The sequence below is a fragment of the Erythrolamprus reginae genome, chromosome 8, assembly GCF_031021105.1.
Source record: "Erythrolamprus reginae isolate rEryReg1 chromosome 8, rEryReg1.hap1, whole genome shotgun sequence".
Lineage (NCBI taxonomy): Eukaryota > Metazoa > Chordata > Lepidosauria > Squamata > Dipsadidae > Erythrolamprus > Erythrolamprus reginae.
Window position 1 is genome coordinate 3,159,971 of NC_091957.1, and position 23,868 is coordinate 3,183,838.

The following is a 23,868-nucleotide window of genomic DNA, read 5'->3' on the forward strand; positions in this document are numbered from 1 at the left end:
GAAACCAGGTTGCAAGGCCTTGGTCTCTACAGCTTTGAAAGGCGGCGTTTAAAGGGTGACTTGATCGAAGGGTATAAAATCCTGCATGGGATAGAAAAGGTGGATAGAGAAAAATTCTTTATCACACAATACTAGGACGAGGGGACACTCCCTAAAGCTCATAGGTGAGAAAGTGAAGACAAATCAGGGGAAATATTTCTTCACCCAGAGGGTCGTTGGTTGATGGGATTCCCTTGCAGAAGAGGTCGTGACAGCTGTCAGCCTGCATAGCTTCAAGGCAGGATTAGACAGATTCATGGTTGCCAAGTGTATCATAGGTGGTGATTGAAACGGATGTCCATGTGCTGCCTCTATGTTGGGTTTGTTGGGAGTCCAGGGGAGGGTCTTGCCTTCTCTTTCTGCTCAAGATCCCCATGGACAATTGGTGGGCCACTGTGGGACACAGAATGCTGGACTCAATGGGCTCTGGCACGATTCAGCAGGGCTCTTCGTAGGTTCTTATGAAGACCGCCTGTAATGGTATTTGGGGAAGAACCTCGGGGAGGAAGACACAGCGCCAGAGGGAACAGTCAGATGAGAGGAAGCGTAGCCCAGAGCTGCATCTCGAGGGGAGGAAGAACCTCAGAAAGGAAAGTCTCCAATGCCTCGGGCTCTAAACAAGACCAGCGGCAGACCCATCCTTTCAAAGCTGCCACATTCTACAGCTGGGCTAGAATAAGAAATCTAGTTAAATGTTTCTAGTTAATCTAGAATATGTGAAAGGGTTAAATAAGGTTCAGGAGGGAAGTGTTTTTAATAGGAAAGTGAACACAAGAACAAGGGGGCACAATCTGAGGTGAGTTGGGGGGAAGATCAGAAGCAACGTGAGAAAATATTTGACTGAAAGAGTAGTAGATCCTTGGAACAAACTCCCAGCAGACGTGGTTGGTGAATCCACAGTAACATGCCTGGGATAAACATAGATCCATCCTAAGATAAAATACAGGAAATAGTATAAGGGCAGACTAGATGGACCAGGAGGTCTTTTTCTGCCGTCAGTCTTCTATGTTTCTAGTAGAAGTTGCTCACGTAGTTGGCACATGGACCCGGGAATCCTTAGTCTACTACTAAGCTACTAAGGCCCTTCCTTGCCCCATTGCCCGTCTCTCCCAAAGGGGGCTCAATCCTGAAGGATTTGTAACCCTTCTTTCCCGCAGGCTGCTTTCTGCACCTGCCCGTGGTTAAGGTACACTGCTGGGCATAAATTGGACGGCGGCCTATTAATAATAAATAAAGGACTACATCTTGCTAATATCACCTGCATCAGAGCCCCGCTACTAAATATTGATAAGGACAGCGTCTTCGGCCACGCATTTAAATACTGTTCGCCACGCGCAAGGCAGGGAACAAGGAACGGCGGCGGGCCTTTAATTAGACAGGTACATCTGCTTAATTAATTTAGCCGTAAAGCCTCCCTCCCCTTTTCTTTCATCTATATGCAAACACACACACACACACACGCAATATTAGTTACGCTCGGCTGAGTGCGCAGCAAAGCCAGCCAAACCTCGCCGCCCTCATTGAAATGCAGCCCGCGCACCGTTCCGCCAGAGTTTCGGGTCAGCGGTTGACCCCCCCAAGGGCGCCCGCTCAGCCTGAAGTGTAGGCCGTTTGGGTTAGAAGACCATGCTAATACTCGTGTAGCGGACTCTCCCTCGGAAAGCGCTAAAACAATTGACATTCATTTAATTACCAGGCGATGCTTGCGAGGGCCCCCTTTGCATAGTTAGAGAGAGAGAGGCCTTAGCAAAGGTTCAGCAGGCAAGAAGAAGAAGGGGGGGGGGAAAGGAATTAGGTTTTTATAATTGGACGGCGACCTTTCCGAACCAATTTGGGACCCGCGACACGATTTGATTAGCATCTGATTGTGGCTAAGTAAGCAGCGGGCAAGGGGATCAAGAGATGAACAGGATGGGGCAACAGTGAGGAACTCTTTGATTTGACCACCCTCTGCCTTTTTAATCCCCCCCCCCCTGCCCCTTCCAAAGTGGAATTTTCTTTAATTTTTGAGAATTGGTATTTGAGAATCCAGGGGGTGCGGTGGGGGGCATATACACTGCTCAAAAAGAAATAAATCAAGGGAGCACTCAAAGAACACCTCCTAGATCTGAATGAATGAAATATTCTCATTGAGTACTTTGTTCTGTGCTAACAACATGGGTAATTGATTGCCAATCAGTGTCTCTTCCTAAGTGGACAGTTTGATTTCACAGAAGTTTGATTGACTTGTTTGATATTGTGTTGTTTAAGTGTTCCCTTTATTTTTTTTTAGCACTATAGAATGCAAACGGGCTTTCCCGCGAACTTTGGGGAGAAGGGTGGGTTTGAGTGGGACTCTTAGGGGTCTGCTATTAGAGATTTGATTGATTGATTGATTGATTGATTGATTGATTTGATTTCGATGTCACCCTTCTCAGGCGACTCAGGATGGCGTACACTATATTATTATTATTTATTAGATTTGTATGCCGCCCCTCTCCGTAGACTATAAATGCAACAATATGTAAAGAAATCTAAATTACTATAAGAATTATACACTGTTCAAAAAAATAAAGGGAACCCTCAAAGAACCCATCCTAGATCTGAATGAATGAAATATTCTCATTGAATACTTTGTTCTGTACAAAGTTGAATGTGCACAACAGCAGGTGGAATGGATTGTCCGTCAGTGTTGCTTCCTAAGTGGACAGTTTGATTTCACAGAAGTTTGATTGACTTGGAGTTATATTGTGTTGTTTAAGTGTTCCCTTTATTTTTTTGAGCAGTATACAAAAAAACACCCCATATACAGTCATGTGCATTCATCCGATTCAATCACTCATAATATCGGCCAGAGACAATCGCAATACTCAGGGCCCCCATGCCCGCCAGCAGAGGTGGGTCTTCAAAGCTTTACAAAAGACCAGGAGGGAGGGGGTGGCATGACAGGACCCAGAGAAGGCTGATTCTGTGGGACCTAACCGGCCACTGAGATGCATGAGGTAGAAGACGGTCCCAGAGGTAATCTGGTCCTAAGTCATGTAGGGCTTGTTCCTTGAATGTTGCGTAGACCCACATACAAACAACGCTGCATTAAAATCTGAAGGCCGCACACAACCGCCACAACCAACCGAGGATGGCATACCCATCACGTGCATTTTGAACACTCACCAAGGTGGCACCAGAGGGGGAAAGAAATTTAACTTGAAGAGGCTGGAAGGCCATTGTCTTTGATTCAAGAAGCTTTTAATAATGTCCAGCTGCAGAATTTAAACCAAACCAAGTGAGCAAGTTGGAAAGAAATGAAGATTTTCAGCAAACACAGAAGGAGTGAGAGGAAAGGAATTCGCTCCGATTTCTTCCCACTTAACAATTTGATTTAAAAATTAAAAATAAAAACTTCCGCGTCGGGAAGAACAAAGGCATAAACAGGTCACAACTTATATAGCATATATCCTACACTTCAAATGCGTCACCCTCCTCCAAATAGCATTTTTTATGAGGGTTGTGTGAAAAGAGCAGGAAGAAAAATCGGAAACGAACCTAAACTAAAACGATTCGGAGTTTTAAGAACTCCCAACTCTTGGCGAAACTTCAAATTGCTCTTCTTTTTTTTCTCTTTCCAGCTCTTACTTAACTTTCAGCTTCCTTGCGAAGGAAGGCTGACCGACTACAGATCCCAGATATCTTTGATCGGCAGCGGGTTGATGGCATAACTTTCTATGTACTCAAATACCGTGTGGGGGTCTTGATCCCCGTTGATGAAAATCGCGTCTTCGAAATATTTTTCCAGGTTGCTCGAGAGCCTGAAGTACAGGTCGACTTTGTCCTTGATGACGTCTTCCATCTCCTTCGGATTAATCAGCAAGCGGTCGTTGATCTCCTTGGTAATGGCCGGTTTGTACAGGGTGTGATACCTGGAGAGTGGCAGGAAATTCAGGAAAAAAAGGAAGGGGTGGCGCTAAGTCCCCGCGCTTGTTCAAAGTGTTTCGCACCCAGCTTTAAAATAATTCTGCCACTCACCTTTCCCCGCTGACCGGATCCACCATGGAGTAGGAAAGGCGTTCGAGAATAGTTTCCGCTGGGACATTCAGGAAAAAGATCCTGAAATGAAGAAGGGGTTGAAGGGAAGGACAATTTCGACTCTGCTAAAAATAATCCCAATTAGTTTTCCTGTTATATACAAATATATAACCTAAAACATACCATTGACTTATAATATTGAACACAAATGTCAACTATAACACTGACAATCTCCTCTTACGGCTATTCCCGTTGGTGCTATTTTCATAAATTTCTTCTATATTTCTTATCTTTTCTTATATATTTGTAATTTACATTAATTTCATTACTATTCAATTCTACTAATAGGGTGTGTTATATTCCGGCAGGGAGTAGCCTCTGTGGAGCTTCTCTAGGAATCTCATGGGAGGAAACAGGGCCGGAAAAGGCGGGGAGTAGCCTCCATGGGGCCTCTAATCTCCTGGGAGGAAACAGGGCCAAAAAAGACAGGGAGAAGCCTCCGTGGGGCCTCTCTAGGAATCTCCCGGGAAGAAACAGGGCCGGAAAAGGCAGGGAGAAGCCTCCGTGGGGCCTCTCTAGGAATCTCCCGGAAAGAAACAGGGACAAAAAAGGCGGGGAGAAGCCTCCAAGGGGCCTCTCTAGGAATCTCCCAGGAAGAAACAGGGCCAAAAAAGGCAGGGAGAAGTCTCCGTGGGGCCTCTCTAGGAATCTCTCGGGAAGAAGCAGAGCCAAAAAAGGCGGGGAGAAGCCTCCGTGGGGCCTCTCTAGGAATCTCCTGGGAAGAAACAGGGCCTCCACCCTCCCTGTGGTTTCCCCAATCACACACATTATTTGCTTTTACATTGATTCCTATGGGGAAAATTGCTTCTTCTTACAAACTTTTCTACTTAAGAACCTGGTCGCGGAACGAATTAAGTTCGTAAGTAGAGGTAGCACTGTATTTGCTCAACTGCAGTGGCAGAAGAAGAAAAAATAGCTCACACAACAGGGTCTAACTCATTTAACAACTGCCTTGCTCATTGTGGTCGTTAAGCCGAGGACTTCCTCTACTTCACCTTACTCCATCGCCACAGAGTGAACGTCTCGGGAAACAACACAGTTTGTCATGTGTCGATCCAGCCACATCGGTTTCCTTTGGAATTGGCCAATTTACCAATCACGGCCCAATTTGCAGGGCTTCGTTTCAATTTAAATTATTTTAAATTTAGATTCCGGTTCAGTGGGGTTGGGATGACGGGGGGGGGGAAGGAAAGGTTTTGTGGACTAGGCTTTCTCTGAGCTTTCTTCCCCCTTCCAGTTTCTCAGCTCGGCTTTTTATCCTATAATTTTTATTTTTTTTTACTTTTTCCCTTTGGTGTGCTTGAGACATTCCACCAAAAGGAACATTTTACATCTGCTGGAGAGACTCAAATCAGATGAAAGAGGCGGCTTTTTTTCTTTCCCCCTCCGCGCCAAACACAGAAAAGATTACGTGGTGCCTTTGTAGGACTTAAACTTATGAAAATCATTCCTGTTTGCTCTTCAAATGTTTACAGATCATAATTTCCATTCCCATTGCAGGATTTTTTAAAAATATTATCTTTATTTCGAGGGGTGGGGGGAGATGAGAAACCCAAAACGAAAAACTCAGCCTGGCGGTGTAAAAAAAAACCCCCAACAACAACAAAAACGCCGAGGAATCTAATGATTTGTGAAGACAGGAGGAAAAAAAATATATATATATATATAGTTTCCAACCGTCTTTTATCCTTTACACTCCCAACATTTTGTTTCAGCTTTGTTTCCGTTGCCCAACAACACAATTGTCAGAATGAATAACTTGTGACAACGTGTCTCGGGATGAATATCGTCGCTGAGAAAGGGAGACAAGGGGAGGGTTGTTGGGTAGGAGGGAGGGAGGGGGCTGTTTGTATCGCCCCGATAATTGATACTCTTCCCCCATTATATTTTCCAAATCAACACAACAGAAAACAATACAACACAACAAAGACAAAAGCATCTCAAGGAAAGCTTGTCGGGAACGGGAGAAAAAGGGGGAGGGAGATGAAAACGATGAAAAAAGAGCTTTTTTAAAATATATATATATATATCCCCGCTCTTTTCTTTGTGACGCCGCTAACAAAACGCGTCTTGGACACGTCTTGTCAAAAACGCACTTTTCGTCTCGCGGTATATGTATGTTTGGGTGTCTGTCTTATTATCCGCGGCGGTGTCAGCATGCGAAGGCAAGTTGGTGAAGATTCGAGGAAAAGTAGGGGAGGGGGGTTCCCCATCTTCTGCCGAAAAATGACAGGGGGATGGACACAGTGAAGGGCTACAAATTTTTTTACTACCACACTGTGGGCATGGCTTATTTTGTGGGTGTGGCTTGCCAAATATGTGACCAGGTGGGAGTGGCTTGACAATCATGTGACCGGGGGTAGCTTAAAGGTCATGTGACTGGCTTAAAGTTGGCCAACTTGACGTCACTTATGTCAAGGGTTAGGGCTAGGGTGCCCGGATTCTCCTTGCCTCAAAGAGATATAATTTCCCTCTCTATTTATTATTATTATTATTATTATTATTATTATTATTATTATGTCAATACAACATAGCAAACGTCACTATGCTGAATTTTGTATTATTATTACTATTACTATTATTATTATTATTAATAATAATAATAATAAATATGTTAAAGGGTTAAATAAGGTTCAGGAGGGAAGTGTTTTCAATAGGAAAGTGAACACAAGAACAAGGGGGCACAATCTGAGGTTAGTTGGGGGAAAGATTAGAAGTAACGTGAGAAAATATTATTTTATTGAAAGAGTAGCAGATGCTTGGAAAAAACTTCCAGCAGACGTGGTCGGTAAATCCACAGGAACTGAATTTAAACATACCTGGGGTAAACATATATCCATCCTAAGATAAAATACAAGAAATAGTATAAGGGCAGACTAGATGGACCGTGAGGTCTTTTTCTACCGTCAATCTTCTATGTTTCTATGTTTCTACATTATCTACTATATAAACTGTATGTGTATTTACTGCGATAAGAAAAACATACCCAAAGGGGAAAAAGTAGGGGAGGGGGGTTCTACCGGTTCTGCATATCTAGCCCATCACTGGATGGAGACTAAAAATGTAGGATGAACGGTTGAAGGAGCTCGATCGGGGTGTCAAACTCCAGGCCCGGGGCCTGATCTGGTCCATCGGGGGGCCTAGATCTGGCACTGGAAACAGCGAAGGACCCGCCTGTAGTGCCTCTGCCAGCGAAAAAAGCCCCCCGAGCACCGTTTTCACTGCGATGGCTTGTTGCAATCCTCTGCCAGGGTTCCAGGAGGCCGTTGCAGCTGAAAATGGAGCTCGGGAGCCTGTTTTCGCTGGCACAGAGCTCGGGCCCACACCGCCACTCACAACCGAATACTCTACGCCAGTGTTTCCCAACCTTGGCAACTTGAAGATATTTGGACTTCAACTTCCAGAATTCCCCAGCCAGCAAACGCTGGCTGGGGAATTCTGGGAGTTGAAGTCCAAATATCTTCAAGTTGCCATGGTTGGGAAACACTGCTATAAAGCACTGTGAAGCGGTATATAAGTCTAAGAGCTGTTGCTGTTGCTTATTCTTCACCGTAAATGTCCCCAGCACAAGCCAAGGCTCCGGTCCTGCTTATCCCACAGAGCAAATCTTTTAAGAGCTTTGAGAATTTCCGAGACCCCCTTCAGCAGACCCTCCGCTGCTCGGCAGGTGAGAGGTCCACCAGCTTCCCAGAGGGGCCTCCCGCCTCCGTTCCTCCTTGTTATTCACGGCTCTCGCTCCCTCCTTAGTCTCGTTTGTTATTCCATCATGGGAAAATCCCCCCGGGAGGTTTGTTCTGATGGCACTTGAGGAGGAGAAAGGGGGGAAGGGGAAGGCGAGGCTGGAGCATCTTCGGAGGGCGTTTAGCCCCCTCCTCACTTGACTGAACCTTGAAAAGACGATAGAAAGTGATACATACAGGGAGGGAGGGAGGGAGGAAGAACAGAGAGGGTGGGAGGAAGGGAGGAAAGAAGGAAGGCAAGAAGGAAGGAAGGGAGAAAGGAAGGAAGGAACAAGGAAAGGAAAAGAAAGGAAGGAAGGAAGGGAAGGAAGAAGGGAGGAAAGGAAGGATGGAATGACAGAGAGGGTGGGATAGAAGGAGGGAAGGAAGGAAGGAACAAGGAAAGGAAAAGAAAGGAAGGAAGGAAGGGAAGGAAGAAGGGAGGAAAGGAAGGATGGAATGACAGAGAGGGTGGGATAGAAGGAGGGAAGGAAGGAAAGCTAGAAGGAAGGAAGGGAGGAAGGAAGGAAGGACTGAGGGAGGGATGGAGAAAGGGAAGGAAAAAGGGAGGAAAGGAAGGAAAGAAAGACAGAGAGGGTGGGATGGAAGGAGGGAAGGAAGGAAGGCAAGAAGGAAGGAAGGGACAAGGAAAGGAAGGAAGGAAGGACTGAGGGAAGGAGAAAGGGAAGGAAGAAGGGAGGAAAGGAAGGAAGGAAAGACAGAGAGGGTGGGATGGAAGAAGAGAAGGAAGGAAGGAAGGAAGGAAGGAGAAAAGAACAAAAGAAGGAAAGAAAGAGAAAGAAAGAAAGAAAAAAAGAAAGAAAGAAAGGCTAAAACATATAAAGAATGCTTACAAGAATTGGGTATGTCCAGTATAATGAAAAGAAGGACCAGGGGAGACATGATAGCAGTCTTCCAGTATCTCAGGGTTTGCCCCAAAGAAGAGGGAGTCAACCTATTCTCCAAAGCACTTGAAGGTAGGACAAGAAGCAAAGGGTGGAAACTAAACAAGGAGAGAAGCAACTTAGAACTAAGGAGAAGTTTCCCGACAGTGAGAACAGTTAATCCCTGGAACAGAAGTTGCCTCCAAAAGTTGTGAATGCCCCAACACTGGAGGTTTTTAATACGGTGTTGGATAACCATCTGAAGTGGTGTAAGGTTTCCTGCCTAAGCAGGGGGTTGGACTAGAAGACCTCCAAGGTCCCTTATTATTATTATAAGAGAGAAAGAAAGAGAGAGAGAAAGAAAGAAGTGAGGGAGGGAGGGAGGGAGGAAGAGAAATATAGGGAGGAAGATGGAAAGAAAGAAAAAAAGAAAAAGAAAATATAGGGAGGGACAGAGGAAAGAAGGCAGGCAAACATGCAGGCAGGAAAGAAAGAAGGAAGGAAGGAAGGAGGGAGGGAAGGAAGGAAGGAAAGGAAGGAGAAAGAGAAGGCAGATGATAGAAGGAAGAAAAAGATAAGGAAAGGGAAGGAAGGAAGGAAGGAAAGAAAGAAAATATAGGGAGGCAGGGAGGGAGGAAGGAAGGAAAATAAAGGGAGGAAGGGGAAAAGGAAGGAAGGAAAATATAGGGAGGCAGGGAGGGAGGGAAGAATGAAGGAAGGAAAGAAAGAAAGAAAGAAAGAAAGAAAGAAAGAACCAATGACATGCCATTTTACATGCGTGTCAGAAGTAAGCGGTCTCCTAATAGAGAACATGTTCTCACTATTTAAATACTGTCAAATTGAACCTTTCCAGTTTAATAGGGTTCGCTTCTGGGGGACGAGGGGGGGGAGAAAAGGCGGAAATAAACCCGATGAAATATTGATATTTCAGAGTATTAATTAGCAGGACGGAGGGAAGCCACGGCGGCACCGCTTGGGCTGGTGGAAAGGAGGGGAGAGGGTCCTCCAGGAGCCCCCCAATATGTTGAGCGCCTGCGCCCAAAAACACATCCCACAATCAAGTGTGTAAATGTTCCCGAAAAAGGGATCCTGAATATTTTATGAATATTTGTCACAAGACAGAAATAATAACCGCTGTGCACAGCTATTAGGATTAATATTTATGCAACCTAGCATGAAATATTCATGGGGACGGAGGAGAAGGGGAGGCCGCCCAAACGCCCCCACCGGGAAGACAAGAAATAATTTACATTGGGGTTCGGTTTACCCGCCAGCTTGATGTTTAAAAATACGTTGACAAGGCTGAGTTGTGGAGGGGGGGCACACGTCAGTCACACACACTCTCCACGGTGGGTGGGGTGGAAAAAATAAAGGAGAAAGAAAAATGGAAGGGAGGGCGTCGAGGGGGGGCTCAAGTGGCTGACAGCTCCCAGATTGAGTTCTGACAGCCTTTTTTTTAAATAGGGTTTTCCCCCCAAAGCCTAAATGTCCCTCCTACCACTTTTTGTCCCCTCTCTCCCTCCTTCTCTCTCTCTCTTCCTCCTTCTCTCCCTCCCTCCTTCTCTCTCTCTCTCCTTCTCTCTCTCTCTCCTTCTCTCTCTCTCTCTCTCTCCAGACCTCCTTCTCTCTCTCTCCTTCTCCTTCTCTCTCGCTCTCCCTCCCTCCTTCTCTGTCTCTCTCAGAAGCAACATGAGAAAATATTATTTGATTGAAAGAGGAGGAGATGCTTGGAACAAACTTCCAGCAGACGTGGTTGGTCAATCCACAGGGACTGAATTTAAACATGCCTGGGATAAAAGACAGGAAATAGCATAAGGGCAGACTAGATGGACCAGGAGGTCTTTTTCTGCCATCAATCTTCTATGTTTCTATGTTTCTCTCTCTCCCCCTCCTTCTTGCTCTCTTCTCTCCCTCTCTCTCCATCCCTCCCTCCCTCCTTCTCTCTCTCTGTCTCTCTCTCTCAGAAGCAACATGAGAAAATATTATTTGATTGAAAGAGGAGTAGATGCTTGGAACAAACTTCCAGCAGACGTGGATGGTCAATCCACAGTAACTGAATTTAAACATGCCTGGGATGAACATAGATCCATCCTAAGATAAAATACAGGAAATAGTCTAAGGGCAGACCAGATGGACCAGGAGGACTTTTTCTGCCGTCAATCTTCTATGTTTCTATGTTTCTACATTATCTACTACATAAACTCCTTCTCTCTCTTTTCTCTCTCTCTCTCTCTGTCGATCTCTCCCTCCTTCTCTCTCTTTCTCTTCTCTCCCTCCTTCTCTCTCCCTCCCCCCTTCCCTCTTCTCTCTCTCTTCCCCCTCCCTACCATTGCCGGAGGCGATTTTGTCTTGCCAAACTACGCATCGCTTTCCTTCCATTTGCTGAAATTAAGGAATTAATGAGCGACTGTGCATTTTGCAATGGGGGTGGGGGTGGGAGAGAGGAAAGAGAGAAGGCAGAAATGTTTACTGGTGATTAAATGGTAATGTGCCCCCCCTCTTCCACCCCCTCCCCTGCTGTATAATTCATGAGCCAATTAAAGGAAGTGTTAGTTGATTTGATGGGAAGCACAAATACAAAAAAGAGAGAGAGAGAGAGAAAGGAAGGAAGAAAAAATACAACCCTGGCATTTAACTAATAGGGAACAGCGTCCCTGGACCTCTTTCCCTTTCTCAGATTACCCGGCTAATTGCTCGAATTTATAAGGCTGTGACTGATGGCCATGCATATTTCATCGTTCCCAAATACTTTGGTTGTTTGCATCTATGTCTCTGCTGTAGATATGTCAGCGGCTGGCCAAATTTCCACCTCGGTCAGGAGTTTCCCTCTTAGAACACACACAGGACGTTGAGTCACGGAGTGGGAATGGGGGGGGGGGGCTCGGAGGGTCTTCTCGTCCAGAGCCCCTGCTTGTGGAGAAGGTCCTATGATGCTGTCCGGTCTCTTTTTGAAAGCCTCCAAGAGATAGAGCACGCGCAACATCTGGAGGCAAGGAGTTCCACGGGTTAATTGTTGTAAATGTCAGGGAATTCCTCTTTAGGCCCAGGTTGGTTCTCTCCTTGGTTCGTTTCCATCCGTTGCTTCTTCTCCTGCCTTCAGGGGCTTTGGAGAAGAGGTTGACACCCCCCCTCCTCTTCTTTGGGGGCAGCCCCTCTAAATTTTATCCTTTTTCTTGTTATCAGAATAATACACTCCTTTCCTTCCCTCCCCCCTTCCTTCCTTCCCTCCTTCCTTCCTTCCTTCTTCCTTCCCTCCTGCCCTATATTTTCTTTCTTTCCTTCCTTCCCTCCCTTATCTTTTTCTTCCTTCCTTCTATCATCTGCCTTCTCTTTCTCCTTCCTTCCTTCCTTCCTGTCTTCCTTCTTTCCTGCCTGCCTGTTTGCCTGCCTTCTTTCCTTTCTTCCTTCTTCCCTCCCTCCCTGCTTCCCTATATTTTCTTTCTTTCCTTCCTTCCTTCCCTCCCTTTCCTTATCTTTTTCTTCCTTCCTTCTATCATCTGCCTTCTCTTTCTCCTTCCTTCCTTCCTGCCTTCTTTCCTGCCTGCCTGCCTGTTTGCCTGCCTTCTTTCCTCCCTCCCTATATTTTCTTTTTCTTTCTTTCTTTCTTTCTTTCCTTCCCTCCCTTTCCTTATCCCTTTCTTCCTTCCTTCTATCATCTGCCTTCTTTCTCCTTCCTTCCTTCACTCCTGCCTTCCTTCCTTCCTCCCTTCCCTCCCTTCCCTTATCCTTTTCTTTCTTCCTTCTATCATCTGCCTTCTTTCTCCTTCCTTCCTTCCTTCCCTCCTGCCTTCCTGCCTTCCTTCTTTCCTTCCTTCCTTCCTTCCCTCCTGCCTTCCTTCTTTCCTTCCTTCCTGCCTGCCTGCCTGCCCTGTTGGTTTGTCTGTCTTCCCCTTCCTGGGAACCATTCCCTCCTGAGGCCATTGACTGTTTGCGTATCTAACAGATTGAATGATGGACGCCATCTGACACGATAACGGCACTGGAAATTGAAGCCCTCCCTTCCCCAATTAGCTTTGGCTCTGAAAAACAAATCGCTGGGCACAAAAGAGATCCATTCAACAGATCCCATCATTCGGCAACGAATGCTGAAGCATCCAGCAAGATAGGTGATGCTCATTTTTTTAGGAAATACCGTTGACACTTTGGGATGGAAAGGGAAGAGAAGAAAGAAGGCCAATTTTGTATTTCTTTTTTTTAAATTTTCCAAGCCTAGATGATCTTTTAGGTACCCTCTGTCCTACTCTTTCCTGTTTCTAGAGACGGGAAGAGAAATGTTTGCACCTGCAAGATATATATTTTTTCTGTTTCAAGGAAACTTCAGCAGTTGGGAAAGCCTAGAACTACGGCGCCTAAAACACGATTTGAGTATTGCCCACAAGATCATATGCTGCAACGTCCTACCGGTCAATGACTACTTCAGCTTCAACCGCAACAACACAAGAGCACGCAACAGATTCAAACTTAATACTAACCGCTCCAAACTTGACTGTAAAAAATATGACTTTAACAATCGAGTTGTCGAAGCGTGGAACTCATTACCGGACTCAGTAGTGTCAACCCCCAACATTTCTCCCTTAGACTCTCCACGATTGACCTCTCCAGGTTCCTAAGAGGCCAGTAAGGGGCGAGCATAAGTGCACTGGTGTGCCTTTCGTCCCCTGTCCAATTGTCTTTCCTTTATCTCATATATCATACATATTTTCTTCCTTTCATAAATCTTCTCCTCTATTTTTACATTTATCTTTATTTGTGTATTGGACAAATGAATAAATAAAAAATAAAAATAAATAAATAAATAAATAACAGAAAAGGCGTCAAGACACGCATACATTTCCCCCTTTTCTTTCCTGGTGTTTCCTTTTCACAATAGCACCAAATTTTCAAAGTTTTGGTGGGAGGGGGTTAAAGATTACACTAATTGGATTTTACGGGGGGTTGTTTTTTTAAAGTACCAGCGAGAGCTGCATAATTGCTTGAGCAACAACATACACATAATTGTACACTTATTAGTAGCCGTATAATACATTAGTATTAATTGGTATTATAATGCCTAAGTTGTAAAAAAGAAATACACTGCTTATCTCTTAATACTCCTTGGTGATTGGTGAATTAGGATAATATTATGAGCTTTTTATTTTATTTTTTTCCCCAAGACAAACATAGATGTCACCGTTTTAGAATGGTGAACCTGGTTTGACAGGTCCTTTTGCTGTACAGTGATCCCCCGGTTATTGCGTTCCCGACCATTGCGAACAGGCTAATTTGTGATTTTTCAACCCGGAAGTCAAAACACCATCTGCGCATGCGTGCCCTTTTTTCTATGGGCACGCATGCGTAGATGGCGCCGGGCAGATCAGCTGCTGGGCGGCTTCCCTGGGTCTTCCCCCTCTTGCTGGCGGGAGGGCGAAGCCCCCCCCAGCACCCGCTCGCCCGCCGTTCACCCGGCCACCCGCCGTTCGCCGCTCGCCCGCCCTTCGCCCGGCCACCCGCCGTTCGCCCGCCGTTCGCCCGCCCTTCGCCGCTCGCCCGCCCTTCGCCCGGGAAGTTCGCCAGGAGTCAGCGGAGAAGCCGCGCGCCTGTTTTAAAACGATCGGAGCCGGCCTGGGGGATCGGAGCCGGCCTGGGGGGATCGGAGCCGGCCTGGGGGGATCGGAGCCGGCCTGGGGGGGCTTTCCCTTTCAGGGCGGGCGAGCGGCGGGCGCGGCAGCAGCGAGGAGTTTGCGTGGGCGGCGGGGAAACCCCAATCTTCGGCTCCTCGCTGCTGCCGCGGAAGTAAAAACACCATCTGCACATGCGCAGATGGTGTTTTTACTTCCGCAGCGCTACTTCGCGAAAACCCGCTCATTGCGGGGGGTCCTGGAACGGAACCCTCGCAATGATCGGGGGATCACTGTTTTTCATCAATTTTCCAATGTTTGAGGGGCTGTCACAGAGAAGAGGGGGGCAACATACTTGCTGGAGCCCCTGAAGGCAGAGCAAGAAGGAAGGAAAGAGAGAGGGAGACAGAAAGGGAAAGAAGGAAAGAAAGAAGATAAGAAAGAAGAGAGGGAGGGAGGAAGAATGGAAGGGAAAATATGAAGAATGGGATGGGGTGGGATGGGATGAGGTAGGGTAGGGTAGGAACCCTACAGCAGGGTCAAGTGAACGAAGAACTATGGTGGAGCAGTGGTAGGAATGCAGTATTGCCGGCAAGATCTGCCCACTGCCAGGTGTTCGATCCTGACCGGTTCAAGGTTGACTCGGCCATCTATCCTTCCGAGGTCGTTAAAAGGAGGACCCAGATTTTTGGGGGCAAGAGGCTGAATCTGTAAACCGCTTAGAGAGGGCTGTGAAAGCACTGTGAAGTGGTATATAAATGCTGTGTCTGTCTGTCTATCATCTATCTATTAACGATCTGTCTGTCTGTCTATCTGTCTATCATCTATTATCTCTCTATCTGTCTATCTATCACTATTTAACATCTATCTATCTATCATCTATCTATTTATCTATCTGTCTGTCTGTCTGTCTATCATTATTTATCATCTATCTATCTATCTATCTATCTATCTATCTATCTATCTCTGTCTGTCCTTGTCTGTCTGTCTGCTTACCTACCTACCTACCTAGATCCGAACTGTGGACTCAGATGATTGAGGGCAACAGGCTGACTCTATAAACAGCTTAGAGAGGACTATCAATGACTGTGAAGCGGTATACAAGTCTAACTGCTATTGCTGTTGCTGTCATCAATTTATACCCAGGTTGAAAATTCACCATTTGCAAACTTCATTACCCCATCACTGCACCACAACTGACCATTACTTTTGGTCAAGAATGAAGCATGCTCTCTCTTGCTCTCTCGTTCATGCTCTTTCTTGCGCTTTCTCTCTCTCTCTCTCTCTCTCTCTCTCTCTCTCTGTTTCTCTCTCTGTGTGTTTCTTTCTTTCTCTCTCTCTCTCTCTCTGTTTTTTCTCTCTCTGTCTCTGTGTGTCTCTCTGTTTCTCTCTTTCTCTGTCTCTCTCTCTCTTTCACTCTCTTTCTCTGTTTGTTTCTCTCTGTCTCTTTCTTTCTTTCTCTCTCTCTGTTTTTTCCTCTCTCTGTCTCTCTTACTCTGTCTCTTTCTATGTGTCTCTGTTTCTCTCTCTCTTTCTCTCTCTTTCTCTGTTTTTTTCTCTTTCTCTGTCTTTCTGTCTCTCTCTCTCTCTGTTTCTCTCTCTGTTTGTTTCACTCTCTCTCTCTCCCTCTGCCAAACGCTATTCCTTCTAGGTAATCGGATCCCCGTTAATTAATAAAACTGTCAGGTTAATTGTCCCAGTCTGGACATCCTTATCCAGTTTGTAATACTAACCCTCTAGCACTTTCTCTCCCCACCCACCGCCCTTTCGCCTCCAGCTCAATTAACTTAATGCCATGCAAATGAGCCGGCTCTCCTCGCCAGTTAGCTTGTAGCCCGGGCGAATGTTAATAGCCTAATTGGGCCTTCAGTAAGGTAATTAGACACGATTTCTTCCATTAGTCTTACAAGCCTAATTATTGTTGATGAGAGTGACGGGACTGAGCCTCGCCAGGCAGGGCTGCTGGGTTAAAGCAAATATAGACAAAATACTGACAACTCCACACACAACCCTCAAGATCTATAGGAAAGTTGGAGGGGAAGGGGAGATTTATTTTATTTATTTATTTATTTATTTGTCATACAAATATATGACAAATAAATCCCGCTATATAGAGCGCTGGTGAGACCCCATTTGGAGTACTGTGTTCAGTTCTGGAGACCTCACCTACAAAAAAAGATTGACAAAATTGAAGGGGTCCAAAGACGGGCTACAAGAATGGTGGAAGGTCTTAAGCATAAAACGTATCAGGAAAGACTTCATGAACTCAATCTGTAGAGTCTGGAGGACAGAAGGAAAAGGGGGGACATGATCGAAACATTTAAATATGTTAAAGGGTTAAATAAGGTTCAGGAGGGAAGTGTTTTTAATAGGAAAGTGAACACAAGAACAAGGGGACACAATTTGAAGTTAGTTGGGGGAAAGATCAGAAGCAACATGAGAAAATATGATTTGACTGAAAGAGTAGTAGATGCTTGGAACAAACGTCCATCAGACGTGGTTGGTAAATCCACAGTAACTGAATTTGAACATGCCTGGGATAAACATAGATCCATCCTAAGATAAAATACAGGAAATAGTATATGGGCAGACTATATGGACCAGGAAGTTTTGTAGTATGTTTAACATAATATAAGTATAAAGTAGAGATAGAAAAGTTAAAAAGACATTAGGACAGGAACGGTAGGCACGAAGGTGCACTTATGCACGCCCCTTATAGACCTCTTAGAAAAGGGGAGAGGTCTATTGTAGATAATGTAAGGTTGAAGGTGAGGAGGATGGGGGCAGTGCGAATTTCCGGGGGGAGTTGATTCCAGAGGTCCGGGCCCCCCACAGAGAAGGCTCTCCCCCTAAGCCCCACCAAACAACATTGTCTGGTTGACGGGACCCGGAGAAGGCCGACTCTGCAGGACCTGACCGGGCAGCTGGGATTTGTGCGGCAGAATAACTTTGTAGGTCGTCTAGCGAGCCTTGCCCTGTTTTACGACGTTTCTTTAAAGTGAACCCCTGCAATTGTTACATGAGTCACAGGCTTGTTAAGTGAACCTCGTTTCCTCATCGACTTGGCTTTGTCAGGAGGTCGCCAAAGGGGGAAAAAAATCACACAATCACAAAGATGAGTCACCTGTCAACCCTCCAAATGCTTACCTTCCCTACCAGTGTTGCATCGTGTCGGAAGTGCGCATTTTATTTATCGTATTTATTTATTTATTAGATTTGTATGGCGCCCCTCTCCGTAGATTCGGGGCGGCTAACAACAATAATAAGACAGTATAAACAAATCTAATATTTAAGTTAATTTAAAAACCCCAATTTAAGAAACCAATCATACATACAGACATACCATGCATAAACTTTTTATAAGCCTAGGGGGAAGGGAATATCTCAATTCCCCCATGCCTGACGACAGAGATGGGTTTTAAGGAGCTTACAAAAGGCAAGGAGGGTGGGGGCAACTCTGATATCTGGGGGGAGTTGGTTGGTTCCAAAGGGTCGGGACCGCCACAGAGAAGGCTCTTCCCCTGGGTCCTGCCAAGCGACATTGTTTAGTTGACGGGACCCGGAGAAGATCCACTCTGTGGGACCTAACTGGTCGCTGGGATTCGTGTGGCAGAAGACGGTCTCGGAGATATTCTGGTCCGATGCCATGAAGGGCTTTGTAGGTCATAACCAACATCGGCAACCAATGCAGACTGCAGATTTTGGGGAAATGAGACTCTGCACATCCGCAGAAGCCTTTGCGCATGCTCAGAGGGTTCTTTGCCGGTTGTGGCAGCTGGAGGACCAATTTGTGTGTGTTTGTGTGTGTGTGTGTGTTTGTGTGGCCAGCCGACCATCGTAGCCAGTTTGGTGAGCGGAAGGGATATTCCCACCCCCCGGTTCGTCCGAACTGGTCCAAACTGGCAGCAACCCACCACAAGGGATGCCGAAATGAGTGTGCGGGGCAAAAAACAGCGCCGTCGTAAGTCGGAACAGTCCCTAAGTGAACTTTTATAAGTCTAGAATCGAGGGCAAAAACTCCAGCAGGGATCGAAAAGCAAAAACGCCTCCGTGGTTTTTTTCCTTTTCTGCTTTTCGGGCCCGGCACGACCTTTCTCGTCCGCTTAAGTCTTTGGATGAAGGGAGGGGAAGAGAGGGGGAGAGATTCAAAGCGATGAGCCGCTTAGTAGAAAGAAAATGGGGGATTTTATTGTCTCCCGCTCGGTGATTATTTGGACTTTCCCTGTCTCGGCTGCTAGTTTTCAGGGTGGATTAAAGCTAATCAGCTGCCTATTATTGGAGACCTGAACTGGGAAATGGCGTAAGAACCGCCCGCCCGAATCCAACGGTTGGGAGAGGTTAATAACTCTACTACCACAGGGTTTTTTTCTTTAGCCATTTGAAGAGTTCGGCATTAGCCTTATCTTACACCTCCATTAATTGAGCTAATAAAACCTCGGTGACCTTCGCAGGGTGCCATTATCTCCGAGTTTGCCAGACGTGGGCTGGCATACTTATCGTTGAATATGTATTCCGCGGAAGTGCCGGGCTTTGCGACGGTGGAGGGAGGGTTTTGGTGAAAAGATCGCCCAACTTCAAATCCGCCCGGCCTTTCCCCCCTCTTAACATTTACCTGCTCTCTTCTGAGAGCCTTCGAGAGGCAGGTGGAAATGAAAGGACGTGACTTAATTAAAGGCCCCCCTCTGGTGAGAAACGATCCAGTTCGGGGTTGCGTTGGAAAGTTGTCGAAAGGCCAATGAAGGTTGGCTCTGGGTGAGAAGATTAAGGAGGAGAAAAGAGGAAGAGGAGGACGAGGACGAGAAGGAGGAAGAAAAGGAGGAGGAGAAGAGGAGAGGATGAGGACGAGGAGGAGGATGAGAAGAAGAAGAAGAAGGAGAGGGAGAGGTGGAAGGAGGAGGAGGAAGAAGAAGAGGAGGAGAAAGAAGAGAAGAGGAGGAAAGGGAGGGGAGGAGAAGAAGATTATATTTCCTGATAAGTCTTAAGCATAAAACTTACCAGGAAAGACTTAAAGGTTGGAGGGGAAGGGGAGATTTTTTGTTTGTTTGTTTGTTTGTTTGTTTGTTTGTTTGTCATACAAATATATGACAAATAAATCCCGCTATGTAGAGCGCTGGTGAGACCCCATTTGGAATACTGTACTGTGTTCAGTTCTGGAGACCTCACCTACAAAATTGAACGGGTCCAAAGACGGGCTACAAAAATGGTGGAAGGTCTTAAGCATAAAACGTATCAGGAAAGACTTAATGAACTCAATCTGTATAGTCTGGAGGACAGAAGGAAAAGGGGGGACAGGATCGAAACATTTAAATATCTTAAAGGGTTAAATAAGGTTCGGGAGGGAAGTGTTTTTAATAGGAAAGTGAACACAAGAACAAGGGGACACAATCTGAAGTTAGTTGGGGGAAAGATCAAAAGCAACATGAGAAAATATTATTTTACTGAAAGAGTAGTAGATCCTTGGAACAAACTTCCAGCAGAAGTGGTTGGTCAATCCACAGTAACTGAATTTAAACATGCCTGGGATAAGCATATATCCATCCTAAGATAAAATACAGGAAATAGTATAAGGGCAGACTAGATGGACCGTGAGATCTTTTTCTGCCGTCAATCTTCTATGTTTCTATGATGATGAAGAAGATGAAGAAGAGAGGAGGAGGAAGAGAAGAAGGAGAGGGAGAAGGAGGAGGAGAAAAAGAGGAGGAGGAGGTGGAGAAGAAGAAGAGGAGGAGGAGGAAGAAGAAGAAGAGGAAAAGGAAGAGGAAGAAGACCCTTTAGGCAGAGTGTTGACATCATCCCAGCTGTGGTCCCCTGGATAATTTGATGCCAGGAGAAGCCGGTGGAAACGCAACTCAACCCCCCCTCTCCCCGTGTCTCCCAATATTCCCGCCTTTGCTTTGTTGACCCAAAGGCCAAATCTAACACCTTTTTTTTTCCCAAGGAAATAAATTATTCCGTTCTTCGCCCGAGGCAGGTTGCAGGATGCTAGGACGGAAGCTAGCAGGGCCTCTCCTCCTCTCTCTGCCTGTTTTTACGATTACCGTATTAAGAAATTTTATAGCCCAATTTGTTTCTTCTGGTTGGGAGAAAATTTCTCCTCGGCCCACTTCTTCACTCAAATAACTGGACTTTCCCACCCACCCCTTTTTTTTTTCCTTTTTGTTTTTTTAACATTCTTCCCGGCTATCAATTACTGACGGCTTTCGTCTTCCCTTCCCATAAATTGAAAGAGCCCAGAGACTGATGCCGGCTGCCTGCTATATAATTTAGTAGCATTTGTGGCAGAGACGGGCGTCAGACGCAACGCGGGATCTGAAGGGGTGGCCATTTATTACTCCTAAGAAATCGGGCTTATGGGTTGATAGCCTGACAGCTATTCTGTGGGGTGGTGGTCCTTGTTTGATCAAAGCCGAGAGGCCAGAGCGGCCCCTCCCAAGGCAGGATAAGATGGAGGACTTTCCCCCAATAACATTGTTTAGGGACGTGATGGGGATGTTGTCCGCTTAATAGACAGGTACATTTATGTTACCATATTTTTCAGAGTATAGGACGCACCCTTTTCCTCCCAAAAAGAGGCTGATAATTTGGGTGCGTCTTATATTCTGAATGTAGCTCCCCTCCACCCAGCTCTAACTAGCTGCTAACCATCTTTCCAGCTCTTACCTTGCAGGCTCTTTCACTGTTACTCTCTGCAAAGAATGTTTTCCAAGCTCTAAGTCTTTGCAGAGTTTTTTTCCATTGCTCTAACTTGCTCCGAATAAGTTTCTTTCCAGCCGGCTTGCAGGCTCTTTCATTGTTACTCTCTGCAAAGAATGTTTTCCAAGCTCTAAGTCTTTGCAGAGTTTTTTTCTATTGCTCTAACTTGCTCCGAATAAGTTTCTTTCCAGCCGGCTTGCAAGCTCTTTCATTGTTACTCTCTGCAAAGAATGTTTTCCAAGCCATAAGTCTTTGCAGGGTTTTATTCCATTGCTCTAACCTGCTCCAAATAAGTTTCTTTCCGGCCCTAACCAGGTGCTAACAATGTTCCCAGCTCTTACCGGTTTGCAAGCTCTTTCATTATTACTCTTTGCGATGAATGTTTTCCAAGCCCTAAGTCTTTGCAGGGTTTTTTCCATTGCTGTACTTGATCCAACTGTTTCTTTCCAGGTGCTAATGATGTTCCCAGCTCTTACCGGCTTGCAAGCTCTTTCATTGTTACTCTCTCTGAATAAAGTTTTTTTAAAGCCCTTAACCAGGGCATAAAATAACGGGCTGATGCTGGCCGGACTAAGGACGCTGGCCAGATGAATACCTGGTAAGCAGATTCTTTTCCCTGTTTTCCTCCTCAAAAACTAAGGTGTGTCTTATTTATTTATTTATTTATTGATTGATTGATTGATTGATTGATTGGATTTGTATGCCGACCCTCTTCGGAGACTCGGAGCGGCTAACAGTAACAATAAAACAGTGTACAATAGTAATCTAATACTAAAAACGATTAAAAAACCCATTAATATAAAAACCAAACATACATCCATATACTCCACTGCATCTTATACTCTGAAATATACGGTAATCTAAATTTCAGCAAACACGCACACACACACACCTGCCCTGAAAATGAGCGACAGGCAGAGCTGCTATGTTTGATATACACCCTTCCGGCTTCTGTCCCTAGATTGTTTTCTTAGCCCTAATTCTATTTCTATTTTCCCCTTCCTCCCTCTTGGTGTTAGAAACCTACGCTGAAGGTTGGAGTGTTTTGCAACCTGCGTCAAGAAACAAGTGATTTACAGCCCCAGCTTCTATGGAGTAAACTAGGTGGGGTTTTACACAGTGGTTCTTTGCTCAACTCCTTTTCATGGTAAGTGCAGAAGAGAGCAACCGGAATGATGGAGGGACTGGAAACCGAAACACACGAGGAAAGGTTGCAGGAACTGCGAGAGCAGTCATGGGCTTCCTCAGGTATGCCCATGTTACACCAACACTCCGCAGTCTGCATTGGTTGCCAATCAATTTCCGGTCACAATTCAAAGTGTTGGTTATGACCTATAAAGCCCTTCATGGCACCGGACCAGAATATCTCCGAGACCGCCTTCTGCCGCAAGAATCCCAGCGACCAATTAGGTCTCACAGAGTTGGCCTTCTCCGGGTCCCGTCAACTAAACAATGTCGGTTGGCAGGCCCCAGGGGAAGAGCCTTCTCTGTGGCGGCCCCGACTCTCTGGAACCAGCTCCCCCCGGAGATTAGAACTGCCTCTACCCTCCTTGCATTTCGTAAACTCTTCAAAACCCACCTTTGTCGTCAGGCATGGAGGAACTGAGATATCTCCCCCGGGCCTATGCAATTTATGTATGGTATGCTTGTATGTATGTCTGCTTAATAATGGGTTTTTAAAAATATTTTAAATTGTAATTTATGAGATTTGTCATGAACTGTTTTATTGTGTTGTGAGCCGCCCCGAGTCTACGGAGAGGGGCGGCATACAAATCTAATAAATAAATAAAATAAATAAACTGGGCACAGACAGCCTAGCAAAGAGGAAGTCCAGGGGGGACGGGAGTCTTCAAATACTCCCCAGGCTGCCGCAGGGGGCAAGGCGGTCACACTATTCTCCAAAGCACCAGAAGGCCAAACGAGGAACAACAGGTGGAAGCTGACCAAGGAGAGATTCAACGTGGAAATAAGGAGGGACTTTCTGATGGTGAGAGTGATCAATCGGTGGAACAGCCTGCCTGCGGAGGTTGTGAACGCCCCAACACTGGAGACCTTCAAGAGGAGACTGGACTGCCATATCTCTGGGATGGCATAGGGCAGTGATGGTGAACTTATGGCACGGGTGCCATACGGAGCCATATCTGCTGGCATGCGAGCCGTAGCCCTAGCTGAGCTCCAACGTGCATGTGTGTGCCGGCCAGCTAATTTTGGCTCGCCCAGAGGCTCTGGTAGGGCGTTTTTGGCTTCCAGAGAGCCTCCAGGGGGATGGGGAGGGCGTTTTTTACCCTCCCCTGGCTCCAGGGAAGTCTTTGGAGCCTGGGGAGGGCAAAATACGAGCCTACTGGACCCACCAGAAGTTGGGAAACAGGCCATTTCCAGCCTGCAGAGGGCCTCCGGGGAGCAGGAGAAGCTATTTTCCACTACTGTATTGTTTTTATTACTGTTGTGAGCCGCCCCGAGTCTTCAGAGAGGGGCGGCATACAAATCTAATAAATAATAATAATAATAATAATAATAAATATTTTCGCTGTCCCCAGGCATTGAATTATGGGTGTGGGCACTCGGGCATGAGCGATAGCATGGACGGAGGCTCTTTCTGCACCCGAGGGGAAAAAGGTTTGCTAACACTGGTATAGGGTCTCCTGCACCAGCAGGAGGTTGAACTACCGGGTCCCTTCCAACACAAACTATAAATAAATAACTCAAAGAGAACGCTCTTACCTGTTTGGGAAAATCCCACTGGCCGGCATGCGCTTGGCTTGCTCTACATCTTTCGGGAAGCCATGCATGACCCAACCTCGGACGTAGCAGTCCAGTCGGTTGATCCGTCTGGAGACGGAGTCGGATGACCACCTTGTCTGGCACTAGGGGAGG

General features: G+C 46.0%; 1 protein-coding gene across 1 annotated transcript in view; it reads right to left on the bottom strand.

The window, feature by feature from the left end:
• Positions 1 to 3,247: 3,247 nt before the first annotated feature.
• AK8 (adenylate kinase 8) overlaps positions 3,248 to 23,868 on the bottom strand; it is a 71,037-nt gene continuing 50,416 nt past the window's right edge. The window contains 4 exon segments of the mRNA XM_070758682.1: positions 3,248 to 3,935; positions 4,042 to 4,122; positions 23,716 to 23,831; positions 23,833 to 23,858. Coding sequence (XP_070614783.1) covers positions 3,689 to 3,935; positions 4,042 to 4,122; positions 23,716 to 23,831; positions 23,833 to 23,858 — 470 coding nt within the window. The 3' untranslated portion in view covers positions 3,248 to 3,688.